This window comes from Thermobia domestica, chromosome 11, assembly GCF_964235325.1.
Source record: "Thermobia domestica chromosome 11, izTheDome1.hap1.1, whole genome shotgun sequence".
In the NCBI taxonomy this organism is placed as follows: domain Eukaryota; kingdom Metazoa; phylum Arthropoda; class Insecta; order Zygentoma; family Lepismatidae; genus Thermobia; species Thermobia domestica.
Window position 1 is genome coordinate 230,144,600 of NC_137464.1, and position 17,858 is coordinate 230,162,457.

The window sequence follows — 17,858 nt, forward strand, 5'->3', positions numbered from 1 at the left end:
CACATATTGAAACAGGGTTTTGAAATTTTTTGTCAGGACCTTATCTGGAGACACGAATTGCACTATGTGGCAACGTTGCAATTAAAGAATCATAGATTAGATCTACTAATCTATCAAATAGTTGCATAGATTCTTTCCAGATGGCAGCTAAAGTTGATATAGATTGATACTAGGATCACTTATTAGTGTAGCAATTGATTTCACTGCTTGTAGTGACTACCTGGAATTTTTTTTTGCATGAATAATCGACTTTATGGCATATCGATCTGCATGCGTATCATCAATTTGTACGCTGTTATTTTGACAGCGGAGAACAGAACACTGTAGAATGCATTAGGTTATTATTTTGAAATGAAATGAAATCTTTGTGTTTTACGTTCCCACGGTTATGCCGGCTAGGCTAAAGGAGACAGAGATGATGAGAATGAATGAAATTGTGGAATGAAGAAAGTGGGAGGAAAACTAGAGGACCCCGAGAAAAACCACGAACATGGTGTTTATCCATCATAAAGCCCACTTGGTGGGATCTGAGATCGAACCGGGGACCCCACACACCAGAGGTGAGCACTTTATTACTGAGCCACCGCGGTCCCTGTTATTCTTTAAGACATAATAACTTATGTAAAAGAATTCTTGAAATTCCCATATTCTTAATCTGCACGAAAATCGATTTGATGAATAATATTTCTTCTATCTGGGTTTATTAAAGTTCCAAACTATTCTATGCATAGGTATCGGAAGTCTAATAGAACGGCTATGTCTTTCTGTTAACAGGTATCAGACCAAAAGCGGCAAGAGATATCGAGAAGGGTTTACGGAATCGATTTAGCGTCTAAGAATAGGTTTCATCTCCTCCGTCAATCTTCAATATAAATCGGAAGTGATAGAGATCGACCACTTACGGGCCATAAATCAAAAACTATAATAGCTAGCGACAAGCGGTTTTAGGGAATTGATTCAACTTCTCTAGAAAATATTCCATCTCCATTCCTATCTCTCCATTGAAATCCGGAACTGGTAGAAAGTTGCTAGTATTTCCGGTTTCAATATTGATTTTCATAGACCATAAACGATATGATCGAAAAGGAGCTCTGGGTCGTTTCCTTCTTACACATATATTTACTATTTTGCAGTTCCCTATACATCAGAAGAGTTTAAATTCACTTTGATCTCTGTGTAAACGTTTGTCAGTTGATGCGACAAATAAGCGAATTTACTCTGCAATATACAATTCGAAACTACTTTTATAAGATGAACACTTCCCTCACTTGAAAGCAACATAGACACACTTTCTGAAACTTTCGTACTTCCTTAGCTCCAATAGGCCTCTACAAGTAACTATTCGTGGAGATGTCGTAAGTAGAATCAATGGAATCTTTAAGATCTATGAAGAGAGAGAAAATAGACTTTGCTCTTATCTGCTGTCAATCTGCATTCCATCGGTTTCTTCATTTCCGGAGACAACCCAAAGTTCGTGCAAGTGACCTAGTGGGGGACAGAGAATGAAAGAAACATACCTGGTTAGCCTCCTATCTGCTGTTCTGCGTTGTTACAAAATGTAGTGCCTTGTATTAAATAGTTTTTAAATTGAAGAAAATTAATTTTTTTATTAGCGCGTTCTAATATTACCCTAGCAAGAAAAAGTAAAAGTGAACATGCATTATTAATACTAACAAACATTTGGATGAATTTTGAAATATATAAAGTAAATAGTTTTCATAATATTTTGGAAATAAATATGCCATGTTATTACATAGGGAAATCCCAACGCATTCCGAGTGTTGGACACAGCCTTAAGAGTCTTCATCCCGGCGAAATTAAAATACCTCTAATTTTACAGTAATTATGTGATATCTTCAAATACATAAAAGATAATTGAAATATGGAACAAGAGCGCCCTAGACAATATTATTTTGCGTGAGGTACCGTTATCACAAGTCACCTAGTGGCTTTCCGTTTTCAGCTGTTTAGAAACGCGAAAATAAATGCCGATTTTCAAAATGGCTCGAAATCAAAAGCAGATAAGTGAGTCGTGATAACGGTTTCTCATGTAAAATGTTATTGTCTAGGGCGCTCTTGTTCCATATTTGGATTATCTTTTATCTATTTGAAGATATCATATAATTACTGTAAAATTAGCGGTATTTTAATTTCGCCGGGATGAAGACTCTTAAGGGTTGTTGAGAAGCTTTTTCTCTGTTCTATTCTTAAGCAAACAATACATACAAATACAGAACTGTATTTTCTGAGGAAACACTCGAACTTACTACTTTTTTTAAACCCCATTCCCGATAATCCGGAATTTTCACAAACTCAGCCACCCTTCGATCTACATTAGGCCGAGTTTTCGGGACTCTATTGTACTGTATATGTGATATTTCATAAGTACTTACTCTTTCTGATATTCTCCTTAAATTTTGTATTTTTTTATTATAGTATTATAACAAATAGTTCTGAAACTATTCGTTTCAAAAGATCGAATGTACACTAAAATAATAAAATAAAATCTTTTGATAAATACTTTCTATAAAATAAAATATTGACCGACTTCAAAACAGCTCTAGGAAGGAGAAAATAATTTTGAAAACGCTCAAAAAGAGAAAAAAAATTTAGAAAAAAACTAAAACGTTACTATCACCAATAGAAAAAGTTGAAATGTGTGTCCACCCAAACAAATATCGTCTAATATAAAATTACAGTATCAATTTTCCAATTGATAACTTTAATAGGCGTGAATTTGTTTGGCTTGATGCGACTTTAACATGTTTTTTTTTATTGACAAAAATAGTAGCGATTTTAGCGCTTTCTAAAATTATTTTTTGGTTCCTAACATTTTAAAAATCATTTTCTACTTTTTACTGCTTTCTGGAAGTCGAAGTGTTTTGTTATTGTTGTTGTTTTTAGTTCCACAAGAAGTCGGCTAAGAGCCCTCATCCCGGCGAAATTAAAATACCGCTAATTTTATATAATTATGTGATATCCTCAAATAGATGAAAGATAATCGAAATGTGGAACAAGAGCTCCTTAGACAAATCATTTTACATGAGATACCGTTATCACGACTCACTTATCTGCTTTCGATTTCGAGCCATTTTGAAAATCGGCATTTATTTTCGCGTTTGTAAACGGCTGAAAACGGAAAGCTACTAGGTGACTTGTGATAACGGTACCTCACGCAAAATAATATTGTCTAGGGCGGTCTTGTTCCACATTTCAATTATCTTTTATGTATTTGAGGATATCACATAATTACTGTAAAATTAGAGGTATTTTAATTTCGCCGGAATGAGGCCTCTTAACGGGATTAGGGCATTCCACCACAGTATTTTCACAAATTATTTTTTATTCTTGTTCACCAACATTCTTTTCATATAAAGGTAACAATGATTAAGGTTAACCATTCATTTTATTTCAATCTTTGTTGCAGAGTCTCACTAACTATACGATGCCAGTTTGAATTCCAAAATTTTCCACTGGATATTCAAACTTGTAAACTGGATTTTATGTCACGTGCGTATCCAAAATGTTTATTTTTTTAAATTCTATATTTGAAACTCTAGCATAAGAGGTAGAATAAAGAGATGTATTCGGATTACCGGGACTCCACTGTATACTCAATCTTTTAGTTTGATATCCAACGATTATGCCCTTTATGCTAAGGGAGACAATGATTAATGGAAGTGAATGATGATGAAAACATTGGTGGAATGAGAAAGTGGAAGGAAACGAGAGTACGCCGAGATTACTCGCGGACACGAGGTTGTCTACCACAAACGTACTTGGCCGGGGATCGAACCAAAGAACTTACGCACCAGAGCCAACATTCCAGCTACCGTAGTTTCCTGAAGTGTACTCAAATAGACCTAGAACATTAGAAAACTTGAAGGAATATCCCTAATGAAATTCTTAAAATTGACGCATCAGAGTTGTATAGTGTGTACAACAACATGTTAAGGCATGCTCAAAAGTGCATCGATGCACGAGGAAAACACTTTGTTTACGTAATATGGGAAGACTGCCATGATAGGCAATGCCGCCACCCTCAATGTCTATGGTGTCACCTAGCGCAAGCAACGAAAACCTTAACCAGTGATGCCAACCTATAGGAAAATTCCATATTCTGGGATTTTCTGACAGTGTTTTCTCGAAATGGATAAAGGGAATTTTTATAAAAATTGGCACGATTAATTGGATTTTCATCTATCTATCTATCTATCTATCTATCTATCTATCTATCTATCTATCTATCTATCTATCTATCTATCTATCTATCTATCTATATATATATATATATATATATATATAGATAGATAGATAGATAGATAGATAGATATAGTGTTTTTTAATAATAAAGGTACCGGTACGCTGGACCTTACATTCATAATGATTAAAAAATTGAAAAGTTGGTTGCATAATAATAATAATAATAATAATAATAATAATAATAATAATAATAATAATAAGCACAATATATAGCACAATTAGCTCCCAATGTTCAGACTTCAAACCCTACACTTTTGAGTAGAACAGCATTTTCATAAAAGAATTAAAATATAAGCACGTACAAGGATTTTTTTTTCGAAGGAAAAATGAAATGTTTAAGTTTTACGTCTCAGGTTTATGCCGGTTAGGCTAAAGGAGAAGGTGATAATGAGAAATGAATGAAACGGTGGAATGAAGAAAGTGGGAGGAAACGGGAGAAGCTCTAGAAAACCAACGAGCACGGTATTTGTCCACCACAAAGTTCACACGGCGCAAGCTAGAACGGAACCAGGGACCTCAAGCACTGAGGTGAACGCTCTACCATTAAGCCCCCATTTATTTCGGAAGAGTCAAAGGTATTTGGGGAAGGGGGTTCAAATCCAATTTGAGGATTATGTTAAAATTTGTAAACTTGTCTTTAGAATTAAACTAAATTGCACAAAAATAAGCATTTTGGGGGTCCGGCCCCTCAAATCCCCCCTGCGTACATCCCTGTTGAAATATCTACGTTTTATAGCCTATTCCAGACAGCAACTTAGCACTCACATGGTCCTTGGCAATTTTAAAAAAGCGACTATATTTTTGTCATGTCTGCAGATAACTACTCGACGTACCTCTATACACTACACACTTATACGTACATTTAAGATTCAATCAAAATTTTCATAATTCAAAAATATTTACAGCTTTCTTGTCTGCCACACCACACAACAAATCACACAACCAACTAAATGAAAGATACTTCATTGCTGAAAATCCATCCCACGACATTTTAGTTTTTTCGAAACCGAAGCTACTTGCAAAATGTTTAGATTCACAGGATCTCTTGAGCCGCTGTGGTCGGAACTTCAACCTTATCCACCTGTAATTGAGCACAAACTCGAAAGCCCGACGACTTAAGTTGCTTCTCAATGCGGAAAAAATAAGACTTTAGACAGAAAACAGGGTTTACTAAATTGCTTTTCTCAACGTGTCCGCAAGTAGCAAAATTGAGCGGGCTTCGATATCTAAAGAAGTTTCTGCCAAAGCATACAAAGAAACAATAGCACAGTAGTTTCGATAACATCTGTGTTGTCCTTCGATAGGCTATTGTAAAATTGGTAGGAGGAAAGGATAGCTTGGACTGCACCCGTGGCCAAAACAAAAGACTCGTAGCCGGCTTGTATAGATAATTGAATGGAAATTTTGTATATAATATGTGTATGATTGAAAGAGAGAGAGAGAGAGAGAGAGAGTCTGACTTTTGCTCAGCGTCCGCTTTTTCCTTATTGTTTTATTTATCTCAGGGATTCAATCCTCAACTTCCCATCTCTAATGGCCATTGAATTAGCGACAGACAAAATTGTCGGAATTATTTTGTTGTGAGACGTCAGTCTTTTCAGAAAAAATCTGGTAGGTTCAGAGCCTTTATAATTTACGAAAAAGGAATGAAAAAGGGAAGCGTGAGGACAAATCAGCGAGCGAAAGATCCCTGAATACTATTAACTGGCTTCAAGAAGGAACAAAGATTCACAGCTTTCTCCAGAAAGAAAAAAGGAAAACGAAAAAAACACTGATTTTCAATAAACCTATACATTTACTATTTTGTATTTTTTTAAAAAGATTCTTGTCAACCCATTTTTAAGCGGAATAAAGATAAATATTCCGCTACCATTAAAATTTGCCGGTATGAAGTACTGTTGCATACCACCAAAAAATCTATATATATCCTCCCCCTTCCCCAAGTTGCGGGGCTAAATTTGGATTTAAACGGCCGGAAGTGTCATTGTTCATCTCAGCGAACCCGAAAACTATCGATTCGACACTAATATCGCTTATTGTCAATAATTTTTATATATCTCCTACCTCCTCCAAGTTGTGGGCCTGAATTTGGTTTTAACGAGATCGGAATTGTCATTGTTCATTTCAGCGACCCCGAAAATTATGGATTCGACATTTTCCCCTCTCCCCTTCCCTCAAGTTGCACCTTCGAAGTGAAATGATAAAAACCAACCATCCCGAACCTCATCTATGTTGAAAATTTTATCGAGGCCGGTCTGATGATTCAAGAGTTATTAAGTTAGGAACATAGCCACTTTCATTTTGGTTGTAATAGGTAATCTGTCGCAGTAGAAAACATGTATTTGTTTACATACAGGATTTTGTACCTAAAGTTTATATAAGTGTCTATATTAAAATGTGAAATAATAGTAATTATACAAGTATGTTTTAGTGCATGAGTATTAGTAAAATTTGCCTACTGCTCTTTCCCTTAAGAAGTAGTTTGGTTAAAATTAACAAAACTTCACCATATCAAAAAGCATATGAAGAACTCAGTTTCATTCAAGAGACCTATTTGATGCAATAGTAATACTTGATGTTGGAAGGCTTGTATGTAACTGTAAAAATTCTGTAACTAATGCGCATCCATGAATAAACGACATAAGAGAAATACAGGGTTTGTCCGGAAAGTAATAGGACTGAGTCGATTTAAAAAAAATATTGAGCCAATCGTTACAATTCTTTAAAAACTTTCAAAATAGGCTCCTTCTGCGTCGATGCAGCGCTGCCAGCGCGATTTCCAAGCATTGAAGGCGTCACGGAAGTCATTCTCCGGAATAGCCTTGAGAGCCGCTGTGCAAGCTGCTTGGATCCCCTCTGTCGTCTCAAAATGCTTGCCTTTCATCGGGCGTTTCAGGCGAGGAAACAAAAAGAAGTCCGGGGGGCCACATCTGGGCTGTAGGGCGACTGCGGAAGCGTTGGGATGCCGGCCTTGGTCAGGTAGCTGTTCACAAGAAAGACGGTGTGAGCCGGGGCGTTGTCGTGGTGCAGCTTCCAGTCGGCTCCGATGTCTGGTCGGACCCGATTGACCCTTCGTTTGAGTCTCTTGAGCATTTCCACGTAAAACTTGGCGTTGACGGTTTGTCCAGGAGGAACAAATTCATGGTGGACGATGCCTTTGATGTCAAAAAAGACAATGAGCATCGACTTCACTTTGGATTTGCTCACTCTTCCCTTTTTTGGGCGAGGAGACGCCGGCGTGTGCCACTCGGAAGATTGCCTCTTTGTCTATGGATCATACTCAAAGATCCATGATTCGTCACCTGTGATTACGTTATTCAAAAATTGGGGGTCACTTTCACACATGTTCAAATTTTCTTGGCACAATTCCTCTCGCCGCAATTTCTGGTTGTCAGTGAGCACTTTTGGGACAATCCTCGCGCACACCTTGCGCATGTTCAAATGCTCCGTCACAATTTCATGAACCACAGTTTTTGGTAAATTTAACATCTGGGCAATTAAACGAATATTTAGTCGACGGTCTGAGTTCAAAACTTCGCGCACACGAGTCACATTGTCGGTGTTTGTCGAAATCGAAAGTCTTCCAGCACGGTCTTCATCGGCGACCTCTTCCCGGCCCTCCGAAGAGGCCTTGTGCCACCGAAACACACCACTTCTTGCTAAAGCATCATCTGGGTAAGCCTGCTTGATCATATCAAACGTCTCTGTCGCAGATTTATCGAGTTTAACACAGAATTTAATCGCTACCTCTGCTCTAACGAACGCTGCATTTTCGGTTTGGACCACGCACAGAAACACGTCGCGCGAAAAAGCCTGTCCTGACTCTCCGTGTGCTCAGAGACAACTGACCAGCCACTCGTTCGTAGAGTGAGTATTATAAGAGGCACCACTTCCTATTAGAGACCTGCACGGGCCGAATTTTTCGGCCCGAGTCCAATCCAGCCCGAACTTACCTAGGCCCGGCCCAGCCCGGGCCCGAAAAGTTTTGGAGATTTTCGGCCCGAGCCCGGCCCGGCCCGATAAGTTTTTCAAAATTCTTGGTCCAAGCCCGGCCCGGGCCCGATAAATTTTAAAAGGTTTTGGCCCGACCCCGGCCCGATAAATTAAAAAAAATTAGCTCGAGCCCCAATCTTTCTCAAAATTTAGTACTAAATTTGACCTAACCCTCAGAAACATTTTCTAAACTTTGGTTCACAACCTGACGCTTGCCTCCCGAATGGTACCATTGCCTCCTAGAACTTTGCCTGTCATCGAGAGAACAAAAACTCCATTCCCTGTAACAAAAATCTACCCTTATTGATTTTTAGCATAAAGTGAAGATGGCAATATTGTTTAGCGACAGGCAAAACATTCCCACCCCTTCTTTTTATATTTTGAGTTCAGTGAAGGTCAAGGTCAGAGCTCAATTTACCGCATAATGCCTGCAATCCTCTATAGTGGAAGTGGAGCCGCTAAGCAACACAAAATGTAAATAGCTATTGCATTCTTTGTAACATTTTTCACGGACACACTTCTTCAACGTTTGGCTTTATTCCAATTATCGTTTAACGAAAGTCAATAATTATTAAAGAATTGCAATTGACCGGCCCCAGCCCGGCCCAAAGAAATAACAGTGTCGGCCCGCCCAAGCCCGGCCCGGCCCAAAGAAATAACAGAGTCGACCCGCCCAGGCCCGGCCCGTGCAGGTCTCTACTTCCTATACAACGAATGGAAATTCAAATTTCTCCCAGAATACCACAAAACTGACTCTAGCGCCTCTACTGGTAGGAGTCGTAAGTCGCTTGCATCGTCTGCTTCTAGCGTTGTCTGCTACCAGCAGCGAGAACACGACCCGCTCGGGAGAGTAATACTCCCGGAAGTACGTTTTTCCGCGCGCTACTCTAGACAGTTGTTTTACGCGCTATCCTAGCCAATTGTTTTAAGTTGGTCACAAAATTTATATCATGAAGTACAAGGGGAACAAAACGACCCTATATCATGGAGTACAAGGGCATAAGTACTACAACTACTTATCTGCATAAAAATAAATAAATCACTTTTTTAAGTATTCTTTTCATATTATTTTAATTTAATAAGTGTTATAAAAATGTAAAAATAAAAAAGAACTTTCCTCGGGCGGGGTTTGAACTCGCGCCAAAAGACGATTTTATTACTAGCATATAGCCTTAGCCCACTTGGCCACTGATTCCGACGGCAGCAAGCGTTTGTTGTCTGCTATTTGAATGCAAACGTGGCAAGAAGTGGATAACGCCAACCAATCAGAAATGTGTTTCTCGTTTCTACTTCCGGGAGCATTACTCTCCCGAGCTAGTCCTGCGAGAACACCGTCTTGTCATGTTCTCGTTCATAGAACAGTTTGTGCATGCGGATAAAGCCGTCCCCGTTGTTCTAATGGCTAGCGCGTGCCATTGGTGCACGTGGTTCCGAGTTCGATTCCCGACGTTAAAGTGCATAAAATTAATTTCACAATAATTTAATTAATCATCCGTCATCTTTAGCCTCAAGCGCATAAGTTATATTAGAGGAAATAAAAAAGAGAAAATTTATTCTGCCAATAGTTTCGAGTAGCATGTCCTTAATTATACCATATTGTACTTATATTCTGAATGGCAAAATAAATTAATAGTATAGCATATTTATTGTAGGAGAGGATTAAAGTGGTACTGTCTAATTTTATGAGGAGACACGGTGGCTGAGTGGTAAAACTCTGCTAGTTCGTTTAGCTTGCGTCAAGCGGGTTTTGTGGTTGACGAACAAAAACATATACGTGGGTTTTCGCGGTATTCTGCCGTTTCCTCCCACATTTTCATTCCACTGTTCATTCATTGTTGTCATCACCGTCTGACTCGGTGCATAATTAAGTAAAAGTAATAATAACTAGAACCCCTCCTTCTGAATATATAACATGATAGACGAAGTAGAGGTCTGCACGAGCTCAGACTGGGCCCGCAGACCGGTTTCGGGCTTACAAAGCATAAATCACTTCCGTCCTGGGTAGTAAATTTTTAAATATACAACCATAGTTCTCGGGCCTAACTTTGTAAATATGCTCTACAACGATATTTATTGGACCGTTCTTTCTGGAGAACTTTTAAAGCACAACTGCATAATTAAACCTCTAATTGCTGTAAATAAAAATACATATTTACGTTAATTATTAAATGAAATGAAATGAAATCTTTCAGTTTTACGTCCCACGGTAATGACGGTTAGGCTGAAGGAGACGGTGATGATGGGAAATGAGTGAAATGAAGAAAGTGGGAAGAAACGGGAGAACCCTGAGAAAACCTACGCACACGGTGTTTGTCCACCACAAAGTTAATTATTAAGTTTCTGTAATTTGGGCTTGTTTGGTTATCACACGACCTCAGGCCTAAATGCTAACATATATTTCGGACTCGGGTGGGGTCTCACATTATAAATTCACTAACAATTCCGGTCCCTGCAGACCTCTAAGATGAAGTCGTGGCGGTACCCCCCCCCTACACACACACAAAAGGATATTTACAAACACAAGAAAGTTACTACACACACGAAAGGCATGGCATTACTCTAGCAGACGGTTCTACTCAATTTTGGCACATTTACATTTTCAGATTATGTTAGAGCTTTGTATTTCTTTTAGCAGATCATGCACTAAATGAGGTGCTCCATTACTACTTGCAGATTGACGGCGCAGTGTAAATAGTGTAGACGTATGGCATAAAAACAACATACAGTGCATGAAACACGAATCAACTTATGCTAGGTGGCCACTAAAAAGCATGAATGCTATCTAACCGAGTCAGGGCAGGAGCGCAGCAGGAAGATCTGAGCGGCGGCGATGGGATCCGTCCGTAGGAAGCACACGCATAAACGAGGGTAGTGGAAAAGCACACTTACGCATACAATACTTTCACTATCACTCAAAATTCACTTCAATATGATGTGCAGTAATTACTTATATTCACACTCTCATTCCTTCACAAAAAAATGTTTCACATCGTATTTTACCTATAAATGTTCTATTTGGTAGAACCGTCTGTTCGAGTGAACCTAAAATAATTTTGCTATTTAGTTATAGCTCTACTTTCGGTGAGTCCTATCCTACTTTAATACTCTAGTCTAGGGATGCAAATAACCACTCGCCTGGGACCAGTGGTTCATCTGTACGGGCGAGTATTTAACGCAGGGTGTCTATTGACCTGGAAAACTTGGAATTTGTTTTTGTACCTGGAATTTAACAACAAACCTGGATTTTTCTTAATTTTACATTTTTCACTGTATATAATAGAAAAGTCCTAATAAAAAAATAGCAACCAGGGGGATATCTGGTCGGAGTTCTGTCACTGCTTCCGCTTGCTTGTGACACTTTTTTTTTTTTTTTTTTTGTACGCTTCCCGTGGCAGAGTTTCCATAGACCTCTTGAAAGTATTTAGGTGGAATTTTTATCCATACTTTGGGGCAGTTCGAAAACTCTTTTTGCTACATTAACAAATCTAGAAATCAGGGAAATACTGGAAACTTCTCCTTTAGGAAATTTTACGAAAAAGTAATGGACAAGTCAGGGAAAATGGAACTGGGAATCAAGGAAAATTTTCAGAAAGTGAAACATTCTTTTAGGTTATGTCTATTTGTTAAGAAAAGCCGATAACTGAAACACGAGAGGGATATTATCAAGAGCTATGTATGAATCATACGTTAGTTAAAGGTGAGAACTCTGGTTGCTATTTTTCAGTTACTGCACGTTTTTCTCAACTGGCCATGTGGAGGGGATATTAACAGTAACAACTTTTCTTTGCTTAAAAAAAAAAAGGAAAATAATATAAATAGACCTGGAGAAAGCCACTCAGCTACGAACGCCCTCTACCGGGTCCAGTCGGTGCGCGCACGCTCCGAAGTACAGTCATGGCGGAATAAAACCAGTCCTATTATTTCCCGGACAAACCCTGTAAGCGCAGACTATTAATTTTCAACTAGCTCTACTTCAACTAGTTCTACACAGCGCATCATCCACATATGACCATGAATCTCCTTGTCATTCCTCATATCTATACATGTCCCTTTACTCATACAAGTGAAGAACGCCTTCATAAAAATCGGCAAAGGGTATCAAAAAGGGAATTTTTTCGATTTTTTTTTTTTTTGCAATATCTCGCCCCGTTTGCAAGATTTGAGCCCACTTGTGGTTGGAATTTTTAATTCATATATGACCAGTGTTTTTTTCTTTTTACATCCATTATGTAATAAGTAAATAAGTTACACAAACAATTAATTATGTCAGTGATATACGGAGTTCATTGGGAAAAAAAATTTAAAAAAACTCTCCAAACAATGAAGATTCATCTTAGACTGGAGAAATGGTTATCCTTCGTTTTCTTATCATTTGGCCATGAAACAAACACCTGAGAGATATACAACCTCTATATACAACTATGTGATGTTGGAATATACAAGTCGTAGGGTATGATGCTTTACTTTTTCAAAAATTTCAGTACTTCTAGTGTACCACTAAAAATGTAATAAAGAACTAATGGCCACGCTTTTTAAAAAAAATATTAATTAGAACTGGACAATTTACACAAAATTTGGAATCGACCAATGAAAACGGCACGTTTCTAGCACTTGTGGGTTCAAGATCTCATTGCCAAAAGGACTGGACTAAAACATATAAACTTTTCTATAGGGACAACCATATACGCATAAATCTAGTATTTTAATATATAGATATTAACTGGAATAGTTTGATTTTCGAGTGCTATTTTTTAATATTCGCAAAATTGAAATTTTTGAACTTATATTTTTCACGCGTTTGAAAAAATACATCATTACTAGTAAAATTAACCTAATACAAACATTTTAAATTTTTTTTTTCAATTTTTCCGGAAAGAAATCGAAAAACTGTTTTTTTACCAACAGGTTCAAAATTTCCGGAAATTTTACAACACTAGTTCAGACACATTTGTACTTTGCCCAGCATTAAACTTTGATATTAGTTCCGACGCAGTTCGCTGCTGTCCTGCTTTACCAGTCTGCCCACTCTACGACGTCCGACATATGTAATGAGGCGGGGGACGAACAACACGTCGACGTATGGACGTCGTTTCCCCTTGGTTTCTAACTTGTTGAAGACACTCACCACAATACTCCTCTCGAACACCTGACAAGTCCTACAGTTTCTGAGTGTTTCCGAGTGAGTACTTTCTTCAAAATAATATTAAAAATTATAGAAAGATTTTCGAGACATTTGAGTCGAATCGAGATTTTTACGATCTGTCTCGACTCGAATTCGAGTCGAGTCGAGTCGAGATTCGAGACATGTCTCGATTCGTGCGCATCTCTATCGGTCTTGTATCTTGTTTGTGGACTTTCAGTAGCTTCATCCTCTGCCTCGTACTGAAACTGTCTCTTCTTCTTTCGACTTCGAACTTGCACTGTATTATCTATTCGTGGATCACATATACCAATACTAAAACCAACTCCATCGCATCAATTAAGTAAGAGTGAAATTTTGCATCATTTCTGCTCCTTTTAAAGTACTCAGATATATTTTTAAGAAACCCGACTGTATCCAACACATGAGAATCAATGATTTGGAGATTTTTGCTTACTATGTTTATGTGGAGTAAACAGTCATACCAGACAACGAATAAATAAAGGAAAGGAAAGTCACGCAGCTGATTTGCTATACACAGAGCATTGGGGGTGACCATTCTATCTCTTCTATTGTAGTTACTTATTTGAAGTAAGGCACCCTAAACTTCCCCATTTGATATCTAACTGGAGTCAGAGCATCAACTCGGCTCTCCCACCTTGTGGTGCTCAATGGTTTTAAAGTGAGACTGCTAATACGTTCCTTTAGCGTGGCCCAACGTTGAACTGACGCAAAAGTCATATTTTTTAACTACACACAAAAAAAAATAATAAAATGCAATGACGTACTGAGATGCTGTGACTGCACCATTAACGACGAGGGTTAGTGAATGACTACTGCAAACAACATAGAAGGCTCGGAAATTTATTTCTAAATTCTCTTCTGGATACTTCAAGAAAAGATATGCTGCGCGATTTCCTATATTCGGAATGAACAATTTGTAAATTGGTTAAAAACTCGCTGCTAGAACTTGTCTCTAGACATTCTAGATGCTGCAGGTCTCAATTGGGAGTGTACTTTTTGCATATTTGGAATGGAACGTTAGGACATTGCTGAATAGAACAAAAATATAAAAGACACCTTGATCATCTTATCCATTCTATTTGAAAATCTTATCTACGCATCTGCAAGCGAAATATTGAACCTGAGATACCTGTGGCTAATAGTTTGATAATTGAAAATGAGAGGGTATGCTCTGAATTTCCTAAGTATTTTCCTGAATGTGAGTGAAGGAAGTTCAATGACATTCTCAGGTGAAAAGTTTATTTTTCCCATTTTTGGGCCGATTACGAAACATTATATTTTGATAGTATTATTTTCTTTTTTAAATTTTGCCGCCCATTAGACTTGCCGCCCTGGGCAGTAGTACGGCTCGACCCTCCGTCGCGCCGGCCCTGTACTCACCTCAGGTAAATAGACAGAAAAGGAAGGAAAATGAAGTTCTTCAAAGTAAAACGAAGACAAATTTACCAGTCTTCAGAAGATACTGTCTACAATGCAGTGAGCAGAGTGGATCGGTAGATCATACTGAGTCGGTGGGTTGCAGTGGGTCATGGTGGGTCGTAGTGGGTCACGGTGGGTGGTGGGTCACAGTGGGTCATATGCTGTTGACCCACGACCCACTGACCCACTCAGAATACTTGACCCACTGACCCACTCCATCTCTGGCGGAAAGATCGTTCTCAAAGTTGATATTAATATAAAACTACTTGAGGAGCACAATGGGCCATAATAGCTTAAGTAATCTAGCACTGCTCTCAATAAATGTGGACGAAGCTGAAAAAATGGATGTACGGGAGTTAGTAACGGATTTTCCTGACAGGAAAACAAGAAGGAAACCATTCAATTAATTTCTGCTACTCTTCATGACGACTGACGTCACTGAGTGCAAAGAGGAAAGTCCATCTTTCATTGTGAAGCTTATTGAATAAATTACATGTATAGTAAAGTGTTTTCCATTTATGAATATTTAAGCCTAGTAGTTGCATGTATTTAACTCATTATTAACAGATACAGGGAAGTATGGTTATTTACTATGTTATCTATTATTCCACAGAAATGTTATTAAGGCACGGGGCCTTGGGTATTCTCTTACGGGGGGGCTATAAAACATAGTTACGCCACTGGATGCGATCCTTGAGTTCAACTAATGTTGTCGGCAAAGGTGGTACGTACACATTGTCTTTCACATAACAGAAAAAAAATCACAAATTGTGAGATCAGGAGACCTTGGGGGCCACCTTAAGAATGCCAAATCATCCTGAGCACGTCGCCCAACTCATCTGTTCAGAACTTCCCTGTTTGCGAACTGTTATCAGCTTGCCACCTGGTGAGTCACAACGGAACCTGCAATAACATAAACAAAACTTTAAATTTTGCTCTTTCGATTGGTTATTAGTACAAATAGATGAGCATTAAATATTTGAAGTTATAAGACTTTAAAACCTGAAGAATGATTTGTAATAACTCTGTATATATATATATATATATATATATATATATATATATATATATATCGGGAGATGAGGAGGACATGTCCTCTCCAATCTTGGAACTGAGGGGACTGCCTCCCCAATAATCCGATTTGAAATATATTTTTTTGGAGAGAAATGTGATGATTGCCACAAAGGAAAATGAGATTAAATTGATACCCTTCCGAAGAAGCCTCAAATCTGCCAGCCTCCCAATGTTGAAGACAGACTTGCGTGTCGCTGTATATAATATACAGAACCGGTTGTTAAAAAATTGGAATAACACCACTGATTAAAGGATCATAGTCTATGGATTATATGGATCACAGATCTGACATACGTAGTAAAGAGTAAAATTATGTTCTTTTTCAGCTCTTCATACAGACGACGAATTGATTATTTTATGGGATAAGTCACGACGATCAGCTGTATCATTTTCTGGTGAGAAGAAAGAAATGCGAATCCCAGGATATATGGCCAGATATGTTATTTGTCCTCATAATTTCATATCTGCGTATATCTCAGGTATGTAACATTAAAATTCTTATATTAAGTCTTCATTGTTCTAGATTGAGATTTTTGATTATCTAATTGGGACAAATATTCAATAGAAATTTCGGGCGTTATAATACATTAATTGAGGTCTCAATTTTGTTTTTTCTTAAATTCAAATATTATAGCTTGAATTTTACGCACTTTACACATGAAATTGAGCTCTGAAATTTTGTACAGATACGTAAGATCGATGTTGTTTTTCACATGATTTCACATGATTTTCAGTCTTGTGCGGGGATCTTGACACCTTTTAGCCTAAGAACCGTGAAGTTTGGAAACCAAAGGAGTATGGTGAACACATAAAATGAAAATGTTGTATATCGTAATATTCTTTCGCACTTAACTTTGTCTGGCCCTGTATATATACAGGGTGTTAATGCCGACAAACTGTAAGAGGTGATTCCTCGCATCAAAATAAGAGAAGAAGTTCATATGGGCCTATTGCGAAAAATGTATAGTTTTAGAGTTAGGACTGTCCAAAATCGTGAAAAAGCTGAATTTCAACAGGCCCTATTTCGAATTCAAGAAAGTGTGGATGGTGGTCCTTATCAGCGTAAAAGAAGTCACGCATACACAATCCAAAAATGCATATTACGTCAATTTTCAATGGGTACGGGTCATTCCATGTGAAATCACCTAAAGCATATGCTTCAATGTCTCAGATTCTCTTCAATTTTTTTTCATACATTAATAGCAAGGAAACTATGTTAAATTAATTTTTTCCGACTTTTTAAATGAGAAATGGGCCGGGAAGAAATTTTTGAAAAATTTAATTTTGCTTTAATTTCACTTTCCGGCACACAGCATCATGGAACTAAAATTACCATAACTTCCTTATTTTTGAAATTATTGGGCTCACCCAGGTGTCAAATGAAAGCTTAATGTTTGCTCTTTCAGCAGATCTTAAGTAACCTTGCAAAATGTTACACTGTCAAACATTAATGGGCATACAAAGCAAATTTTAGGGTTTTTATAAATTGTGCCATTGCTCAAAAGTTACAACTATGAAACATATGAACCTTTTTTGTATATACATTAACTGTAGTCTTGTAGGAGACTCCAAGACTAGTCTTGTATATACAAGACCTAGATATGTAGTCTTCTACATGCAAACATATGTGGGACACAAACAATTGCAAATGTGTGCGGGCTTCAGTGGAGAGCATGAAAGCCTGTATCTGTAATGGTAATAAGTGTTATAACTCACTTACAAAAACTTATGTACCAGAAAATTATTCATCTGATGAGGATTCAAAAGGCTAAAGAAATATGTAATTTTGCAAATATTTTGCAGATTTGATATGATAATGTAGAATATGATTATAGTTTTGCTTGTTTGCAGTAATCAGTCAGTATTTCATGAAGTTCCATGTAATATTCTTATAAATTACATACAAATAGTTATTGAAGTTTCTACAAAAACGATTTTTAAAGTG

At 37.7% G+C, this 17,858-nt stretch overlaps 1 protein-coding gene across 1 annotated transcript in view; it reads left to right on the top strand.

Moving 5' to 3' along the window:
* LOC145665485 (glycine receptor subunit alpha-2-like) overlaps nucleotides 1–17,858 on the top strand; it is a 229,088-nt gene that overhangs the window by 179,890 nt on the left and 31,340 nt on the right. The window contains exons 5-6 of the mRNA XM_081732794.1: nucleotides 3,428–3,510; nucleotides 16,240–16,392. Of these exons, the coding sequence (XP_081588920.1) occupies nucleotides 3,428–3,510; nucleotides 16,240–16,392 (236 nt within the window). The remainder of the gene's footprint in view (nucleotides 1–3,427; nucleotides 3,511–16,239; nucleotides 16,393–17,858) is intronic.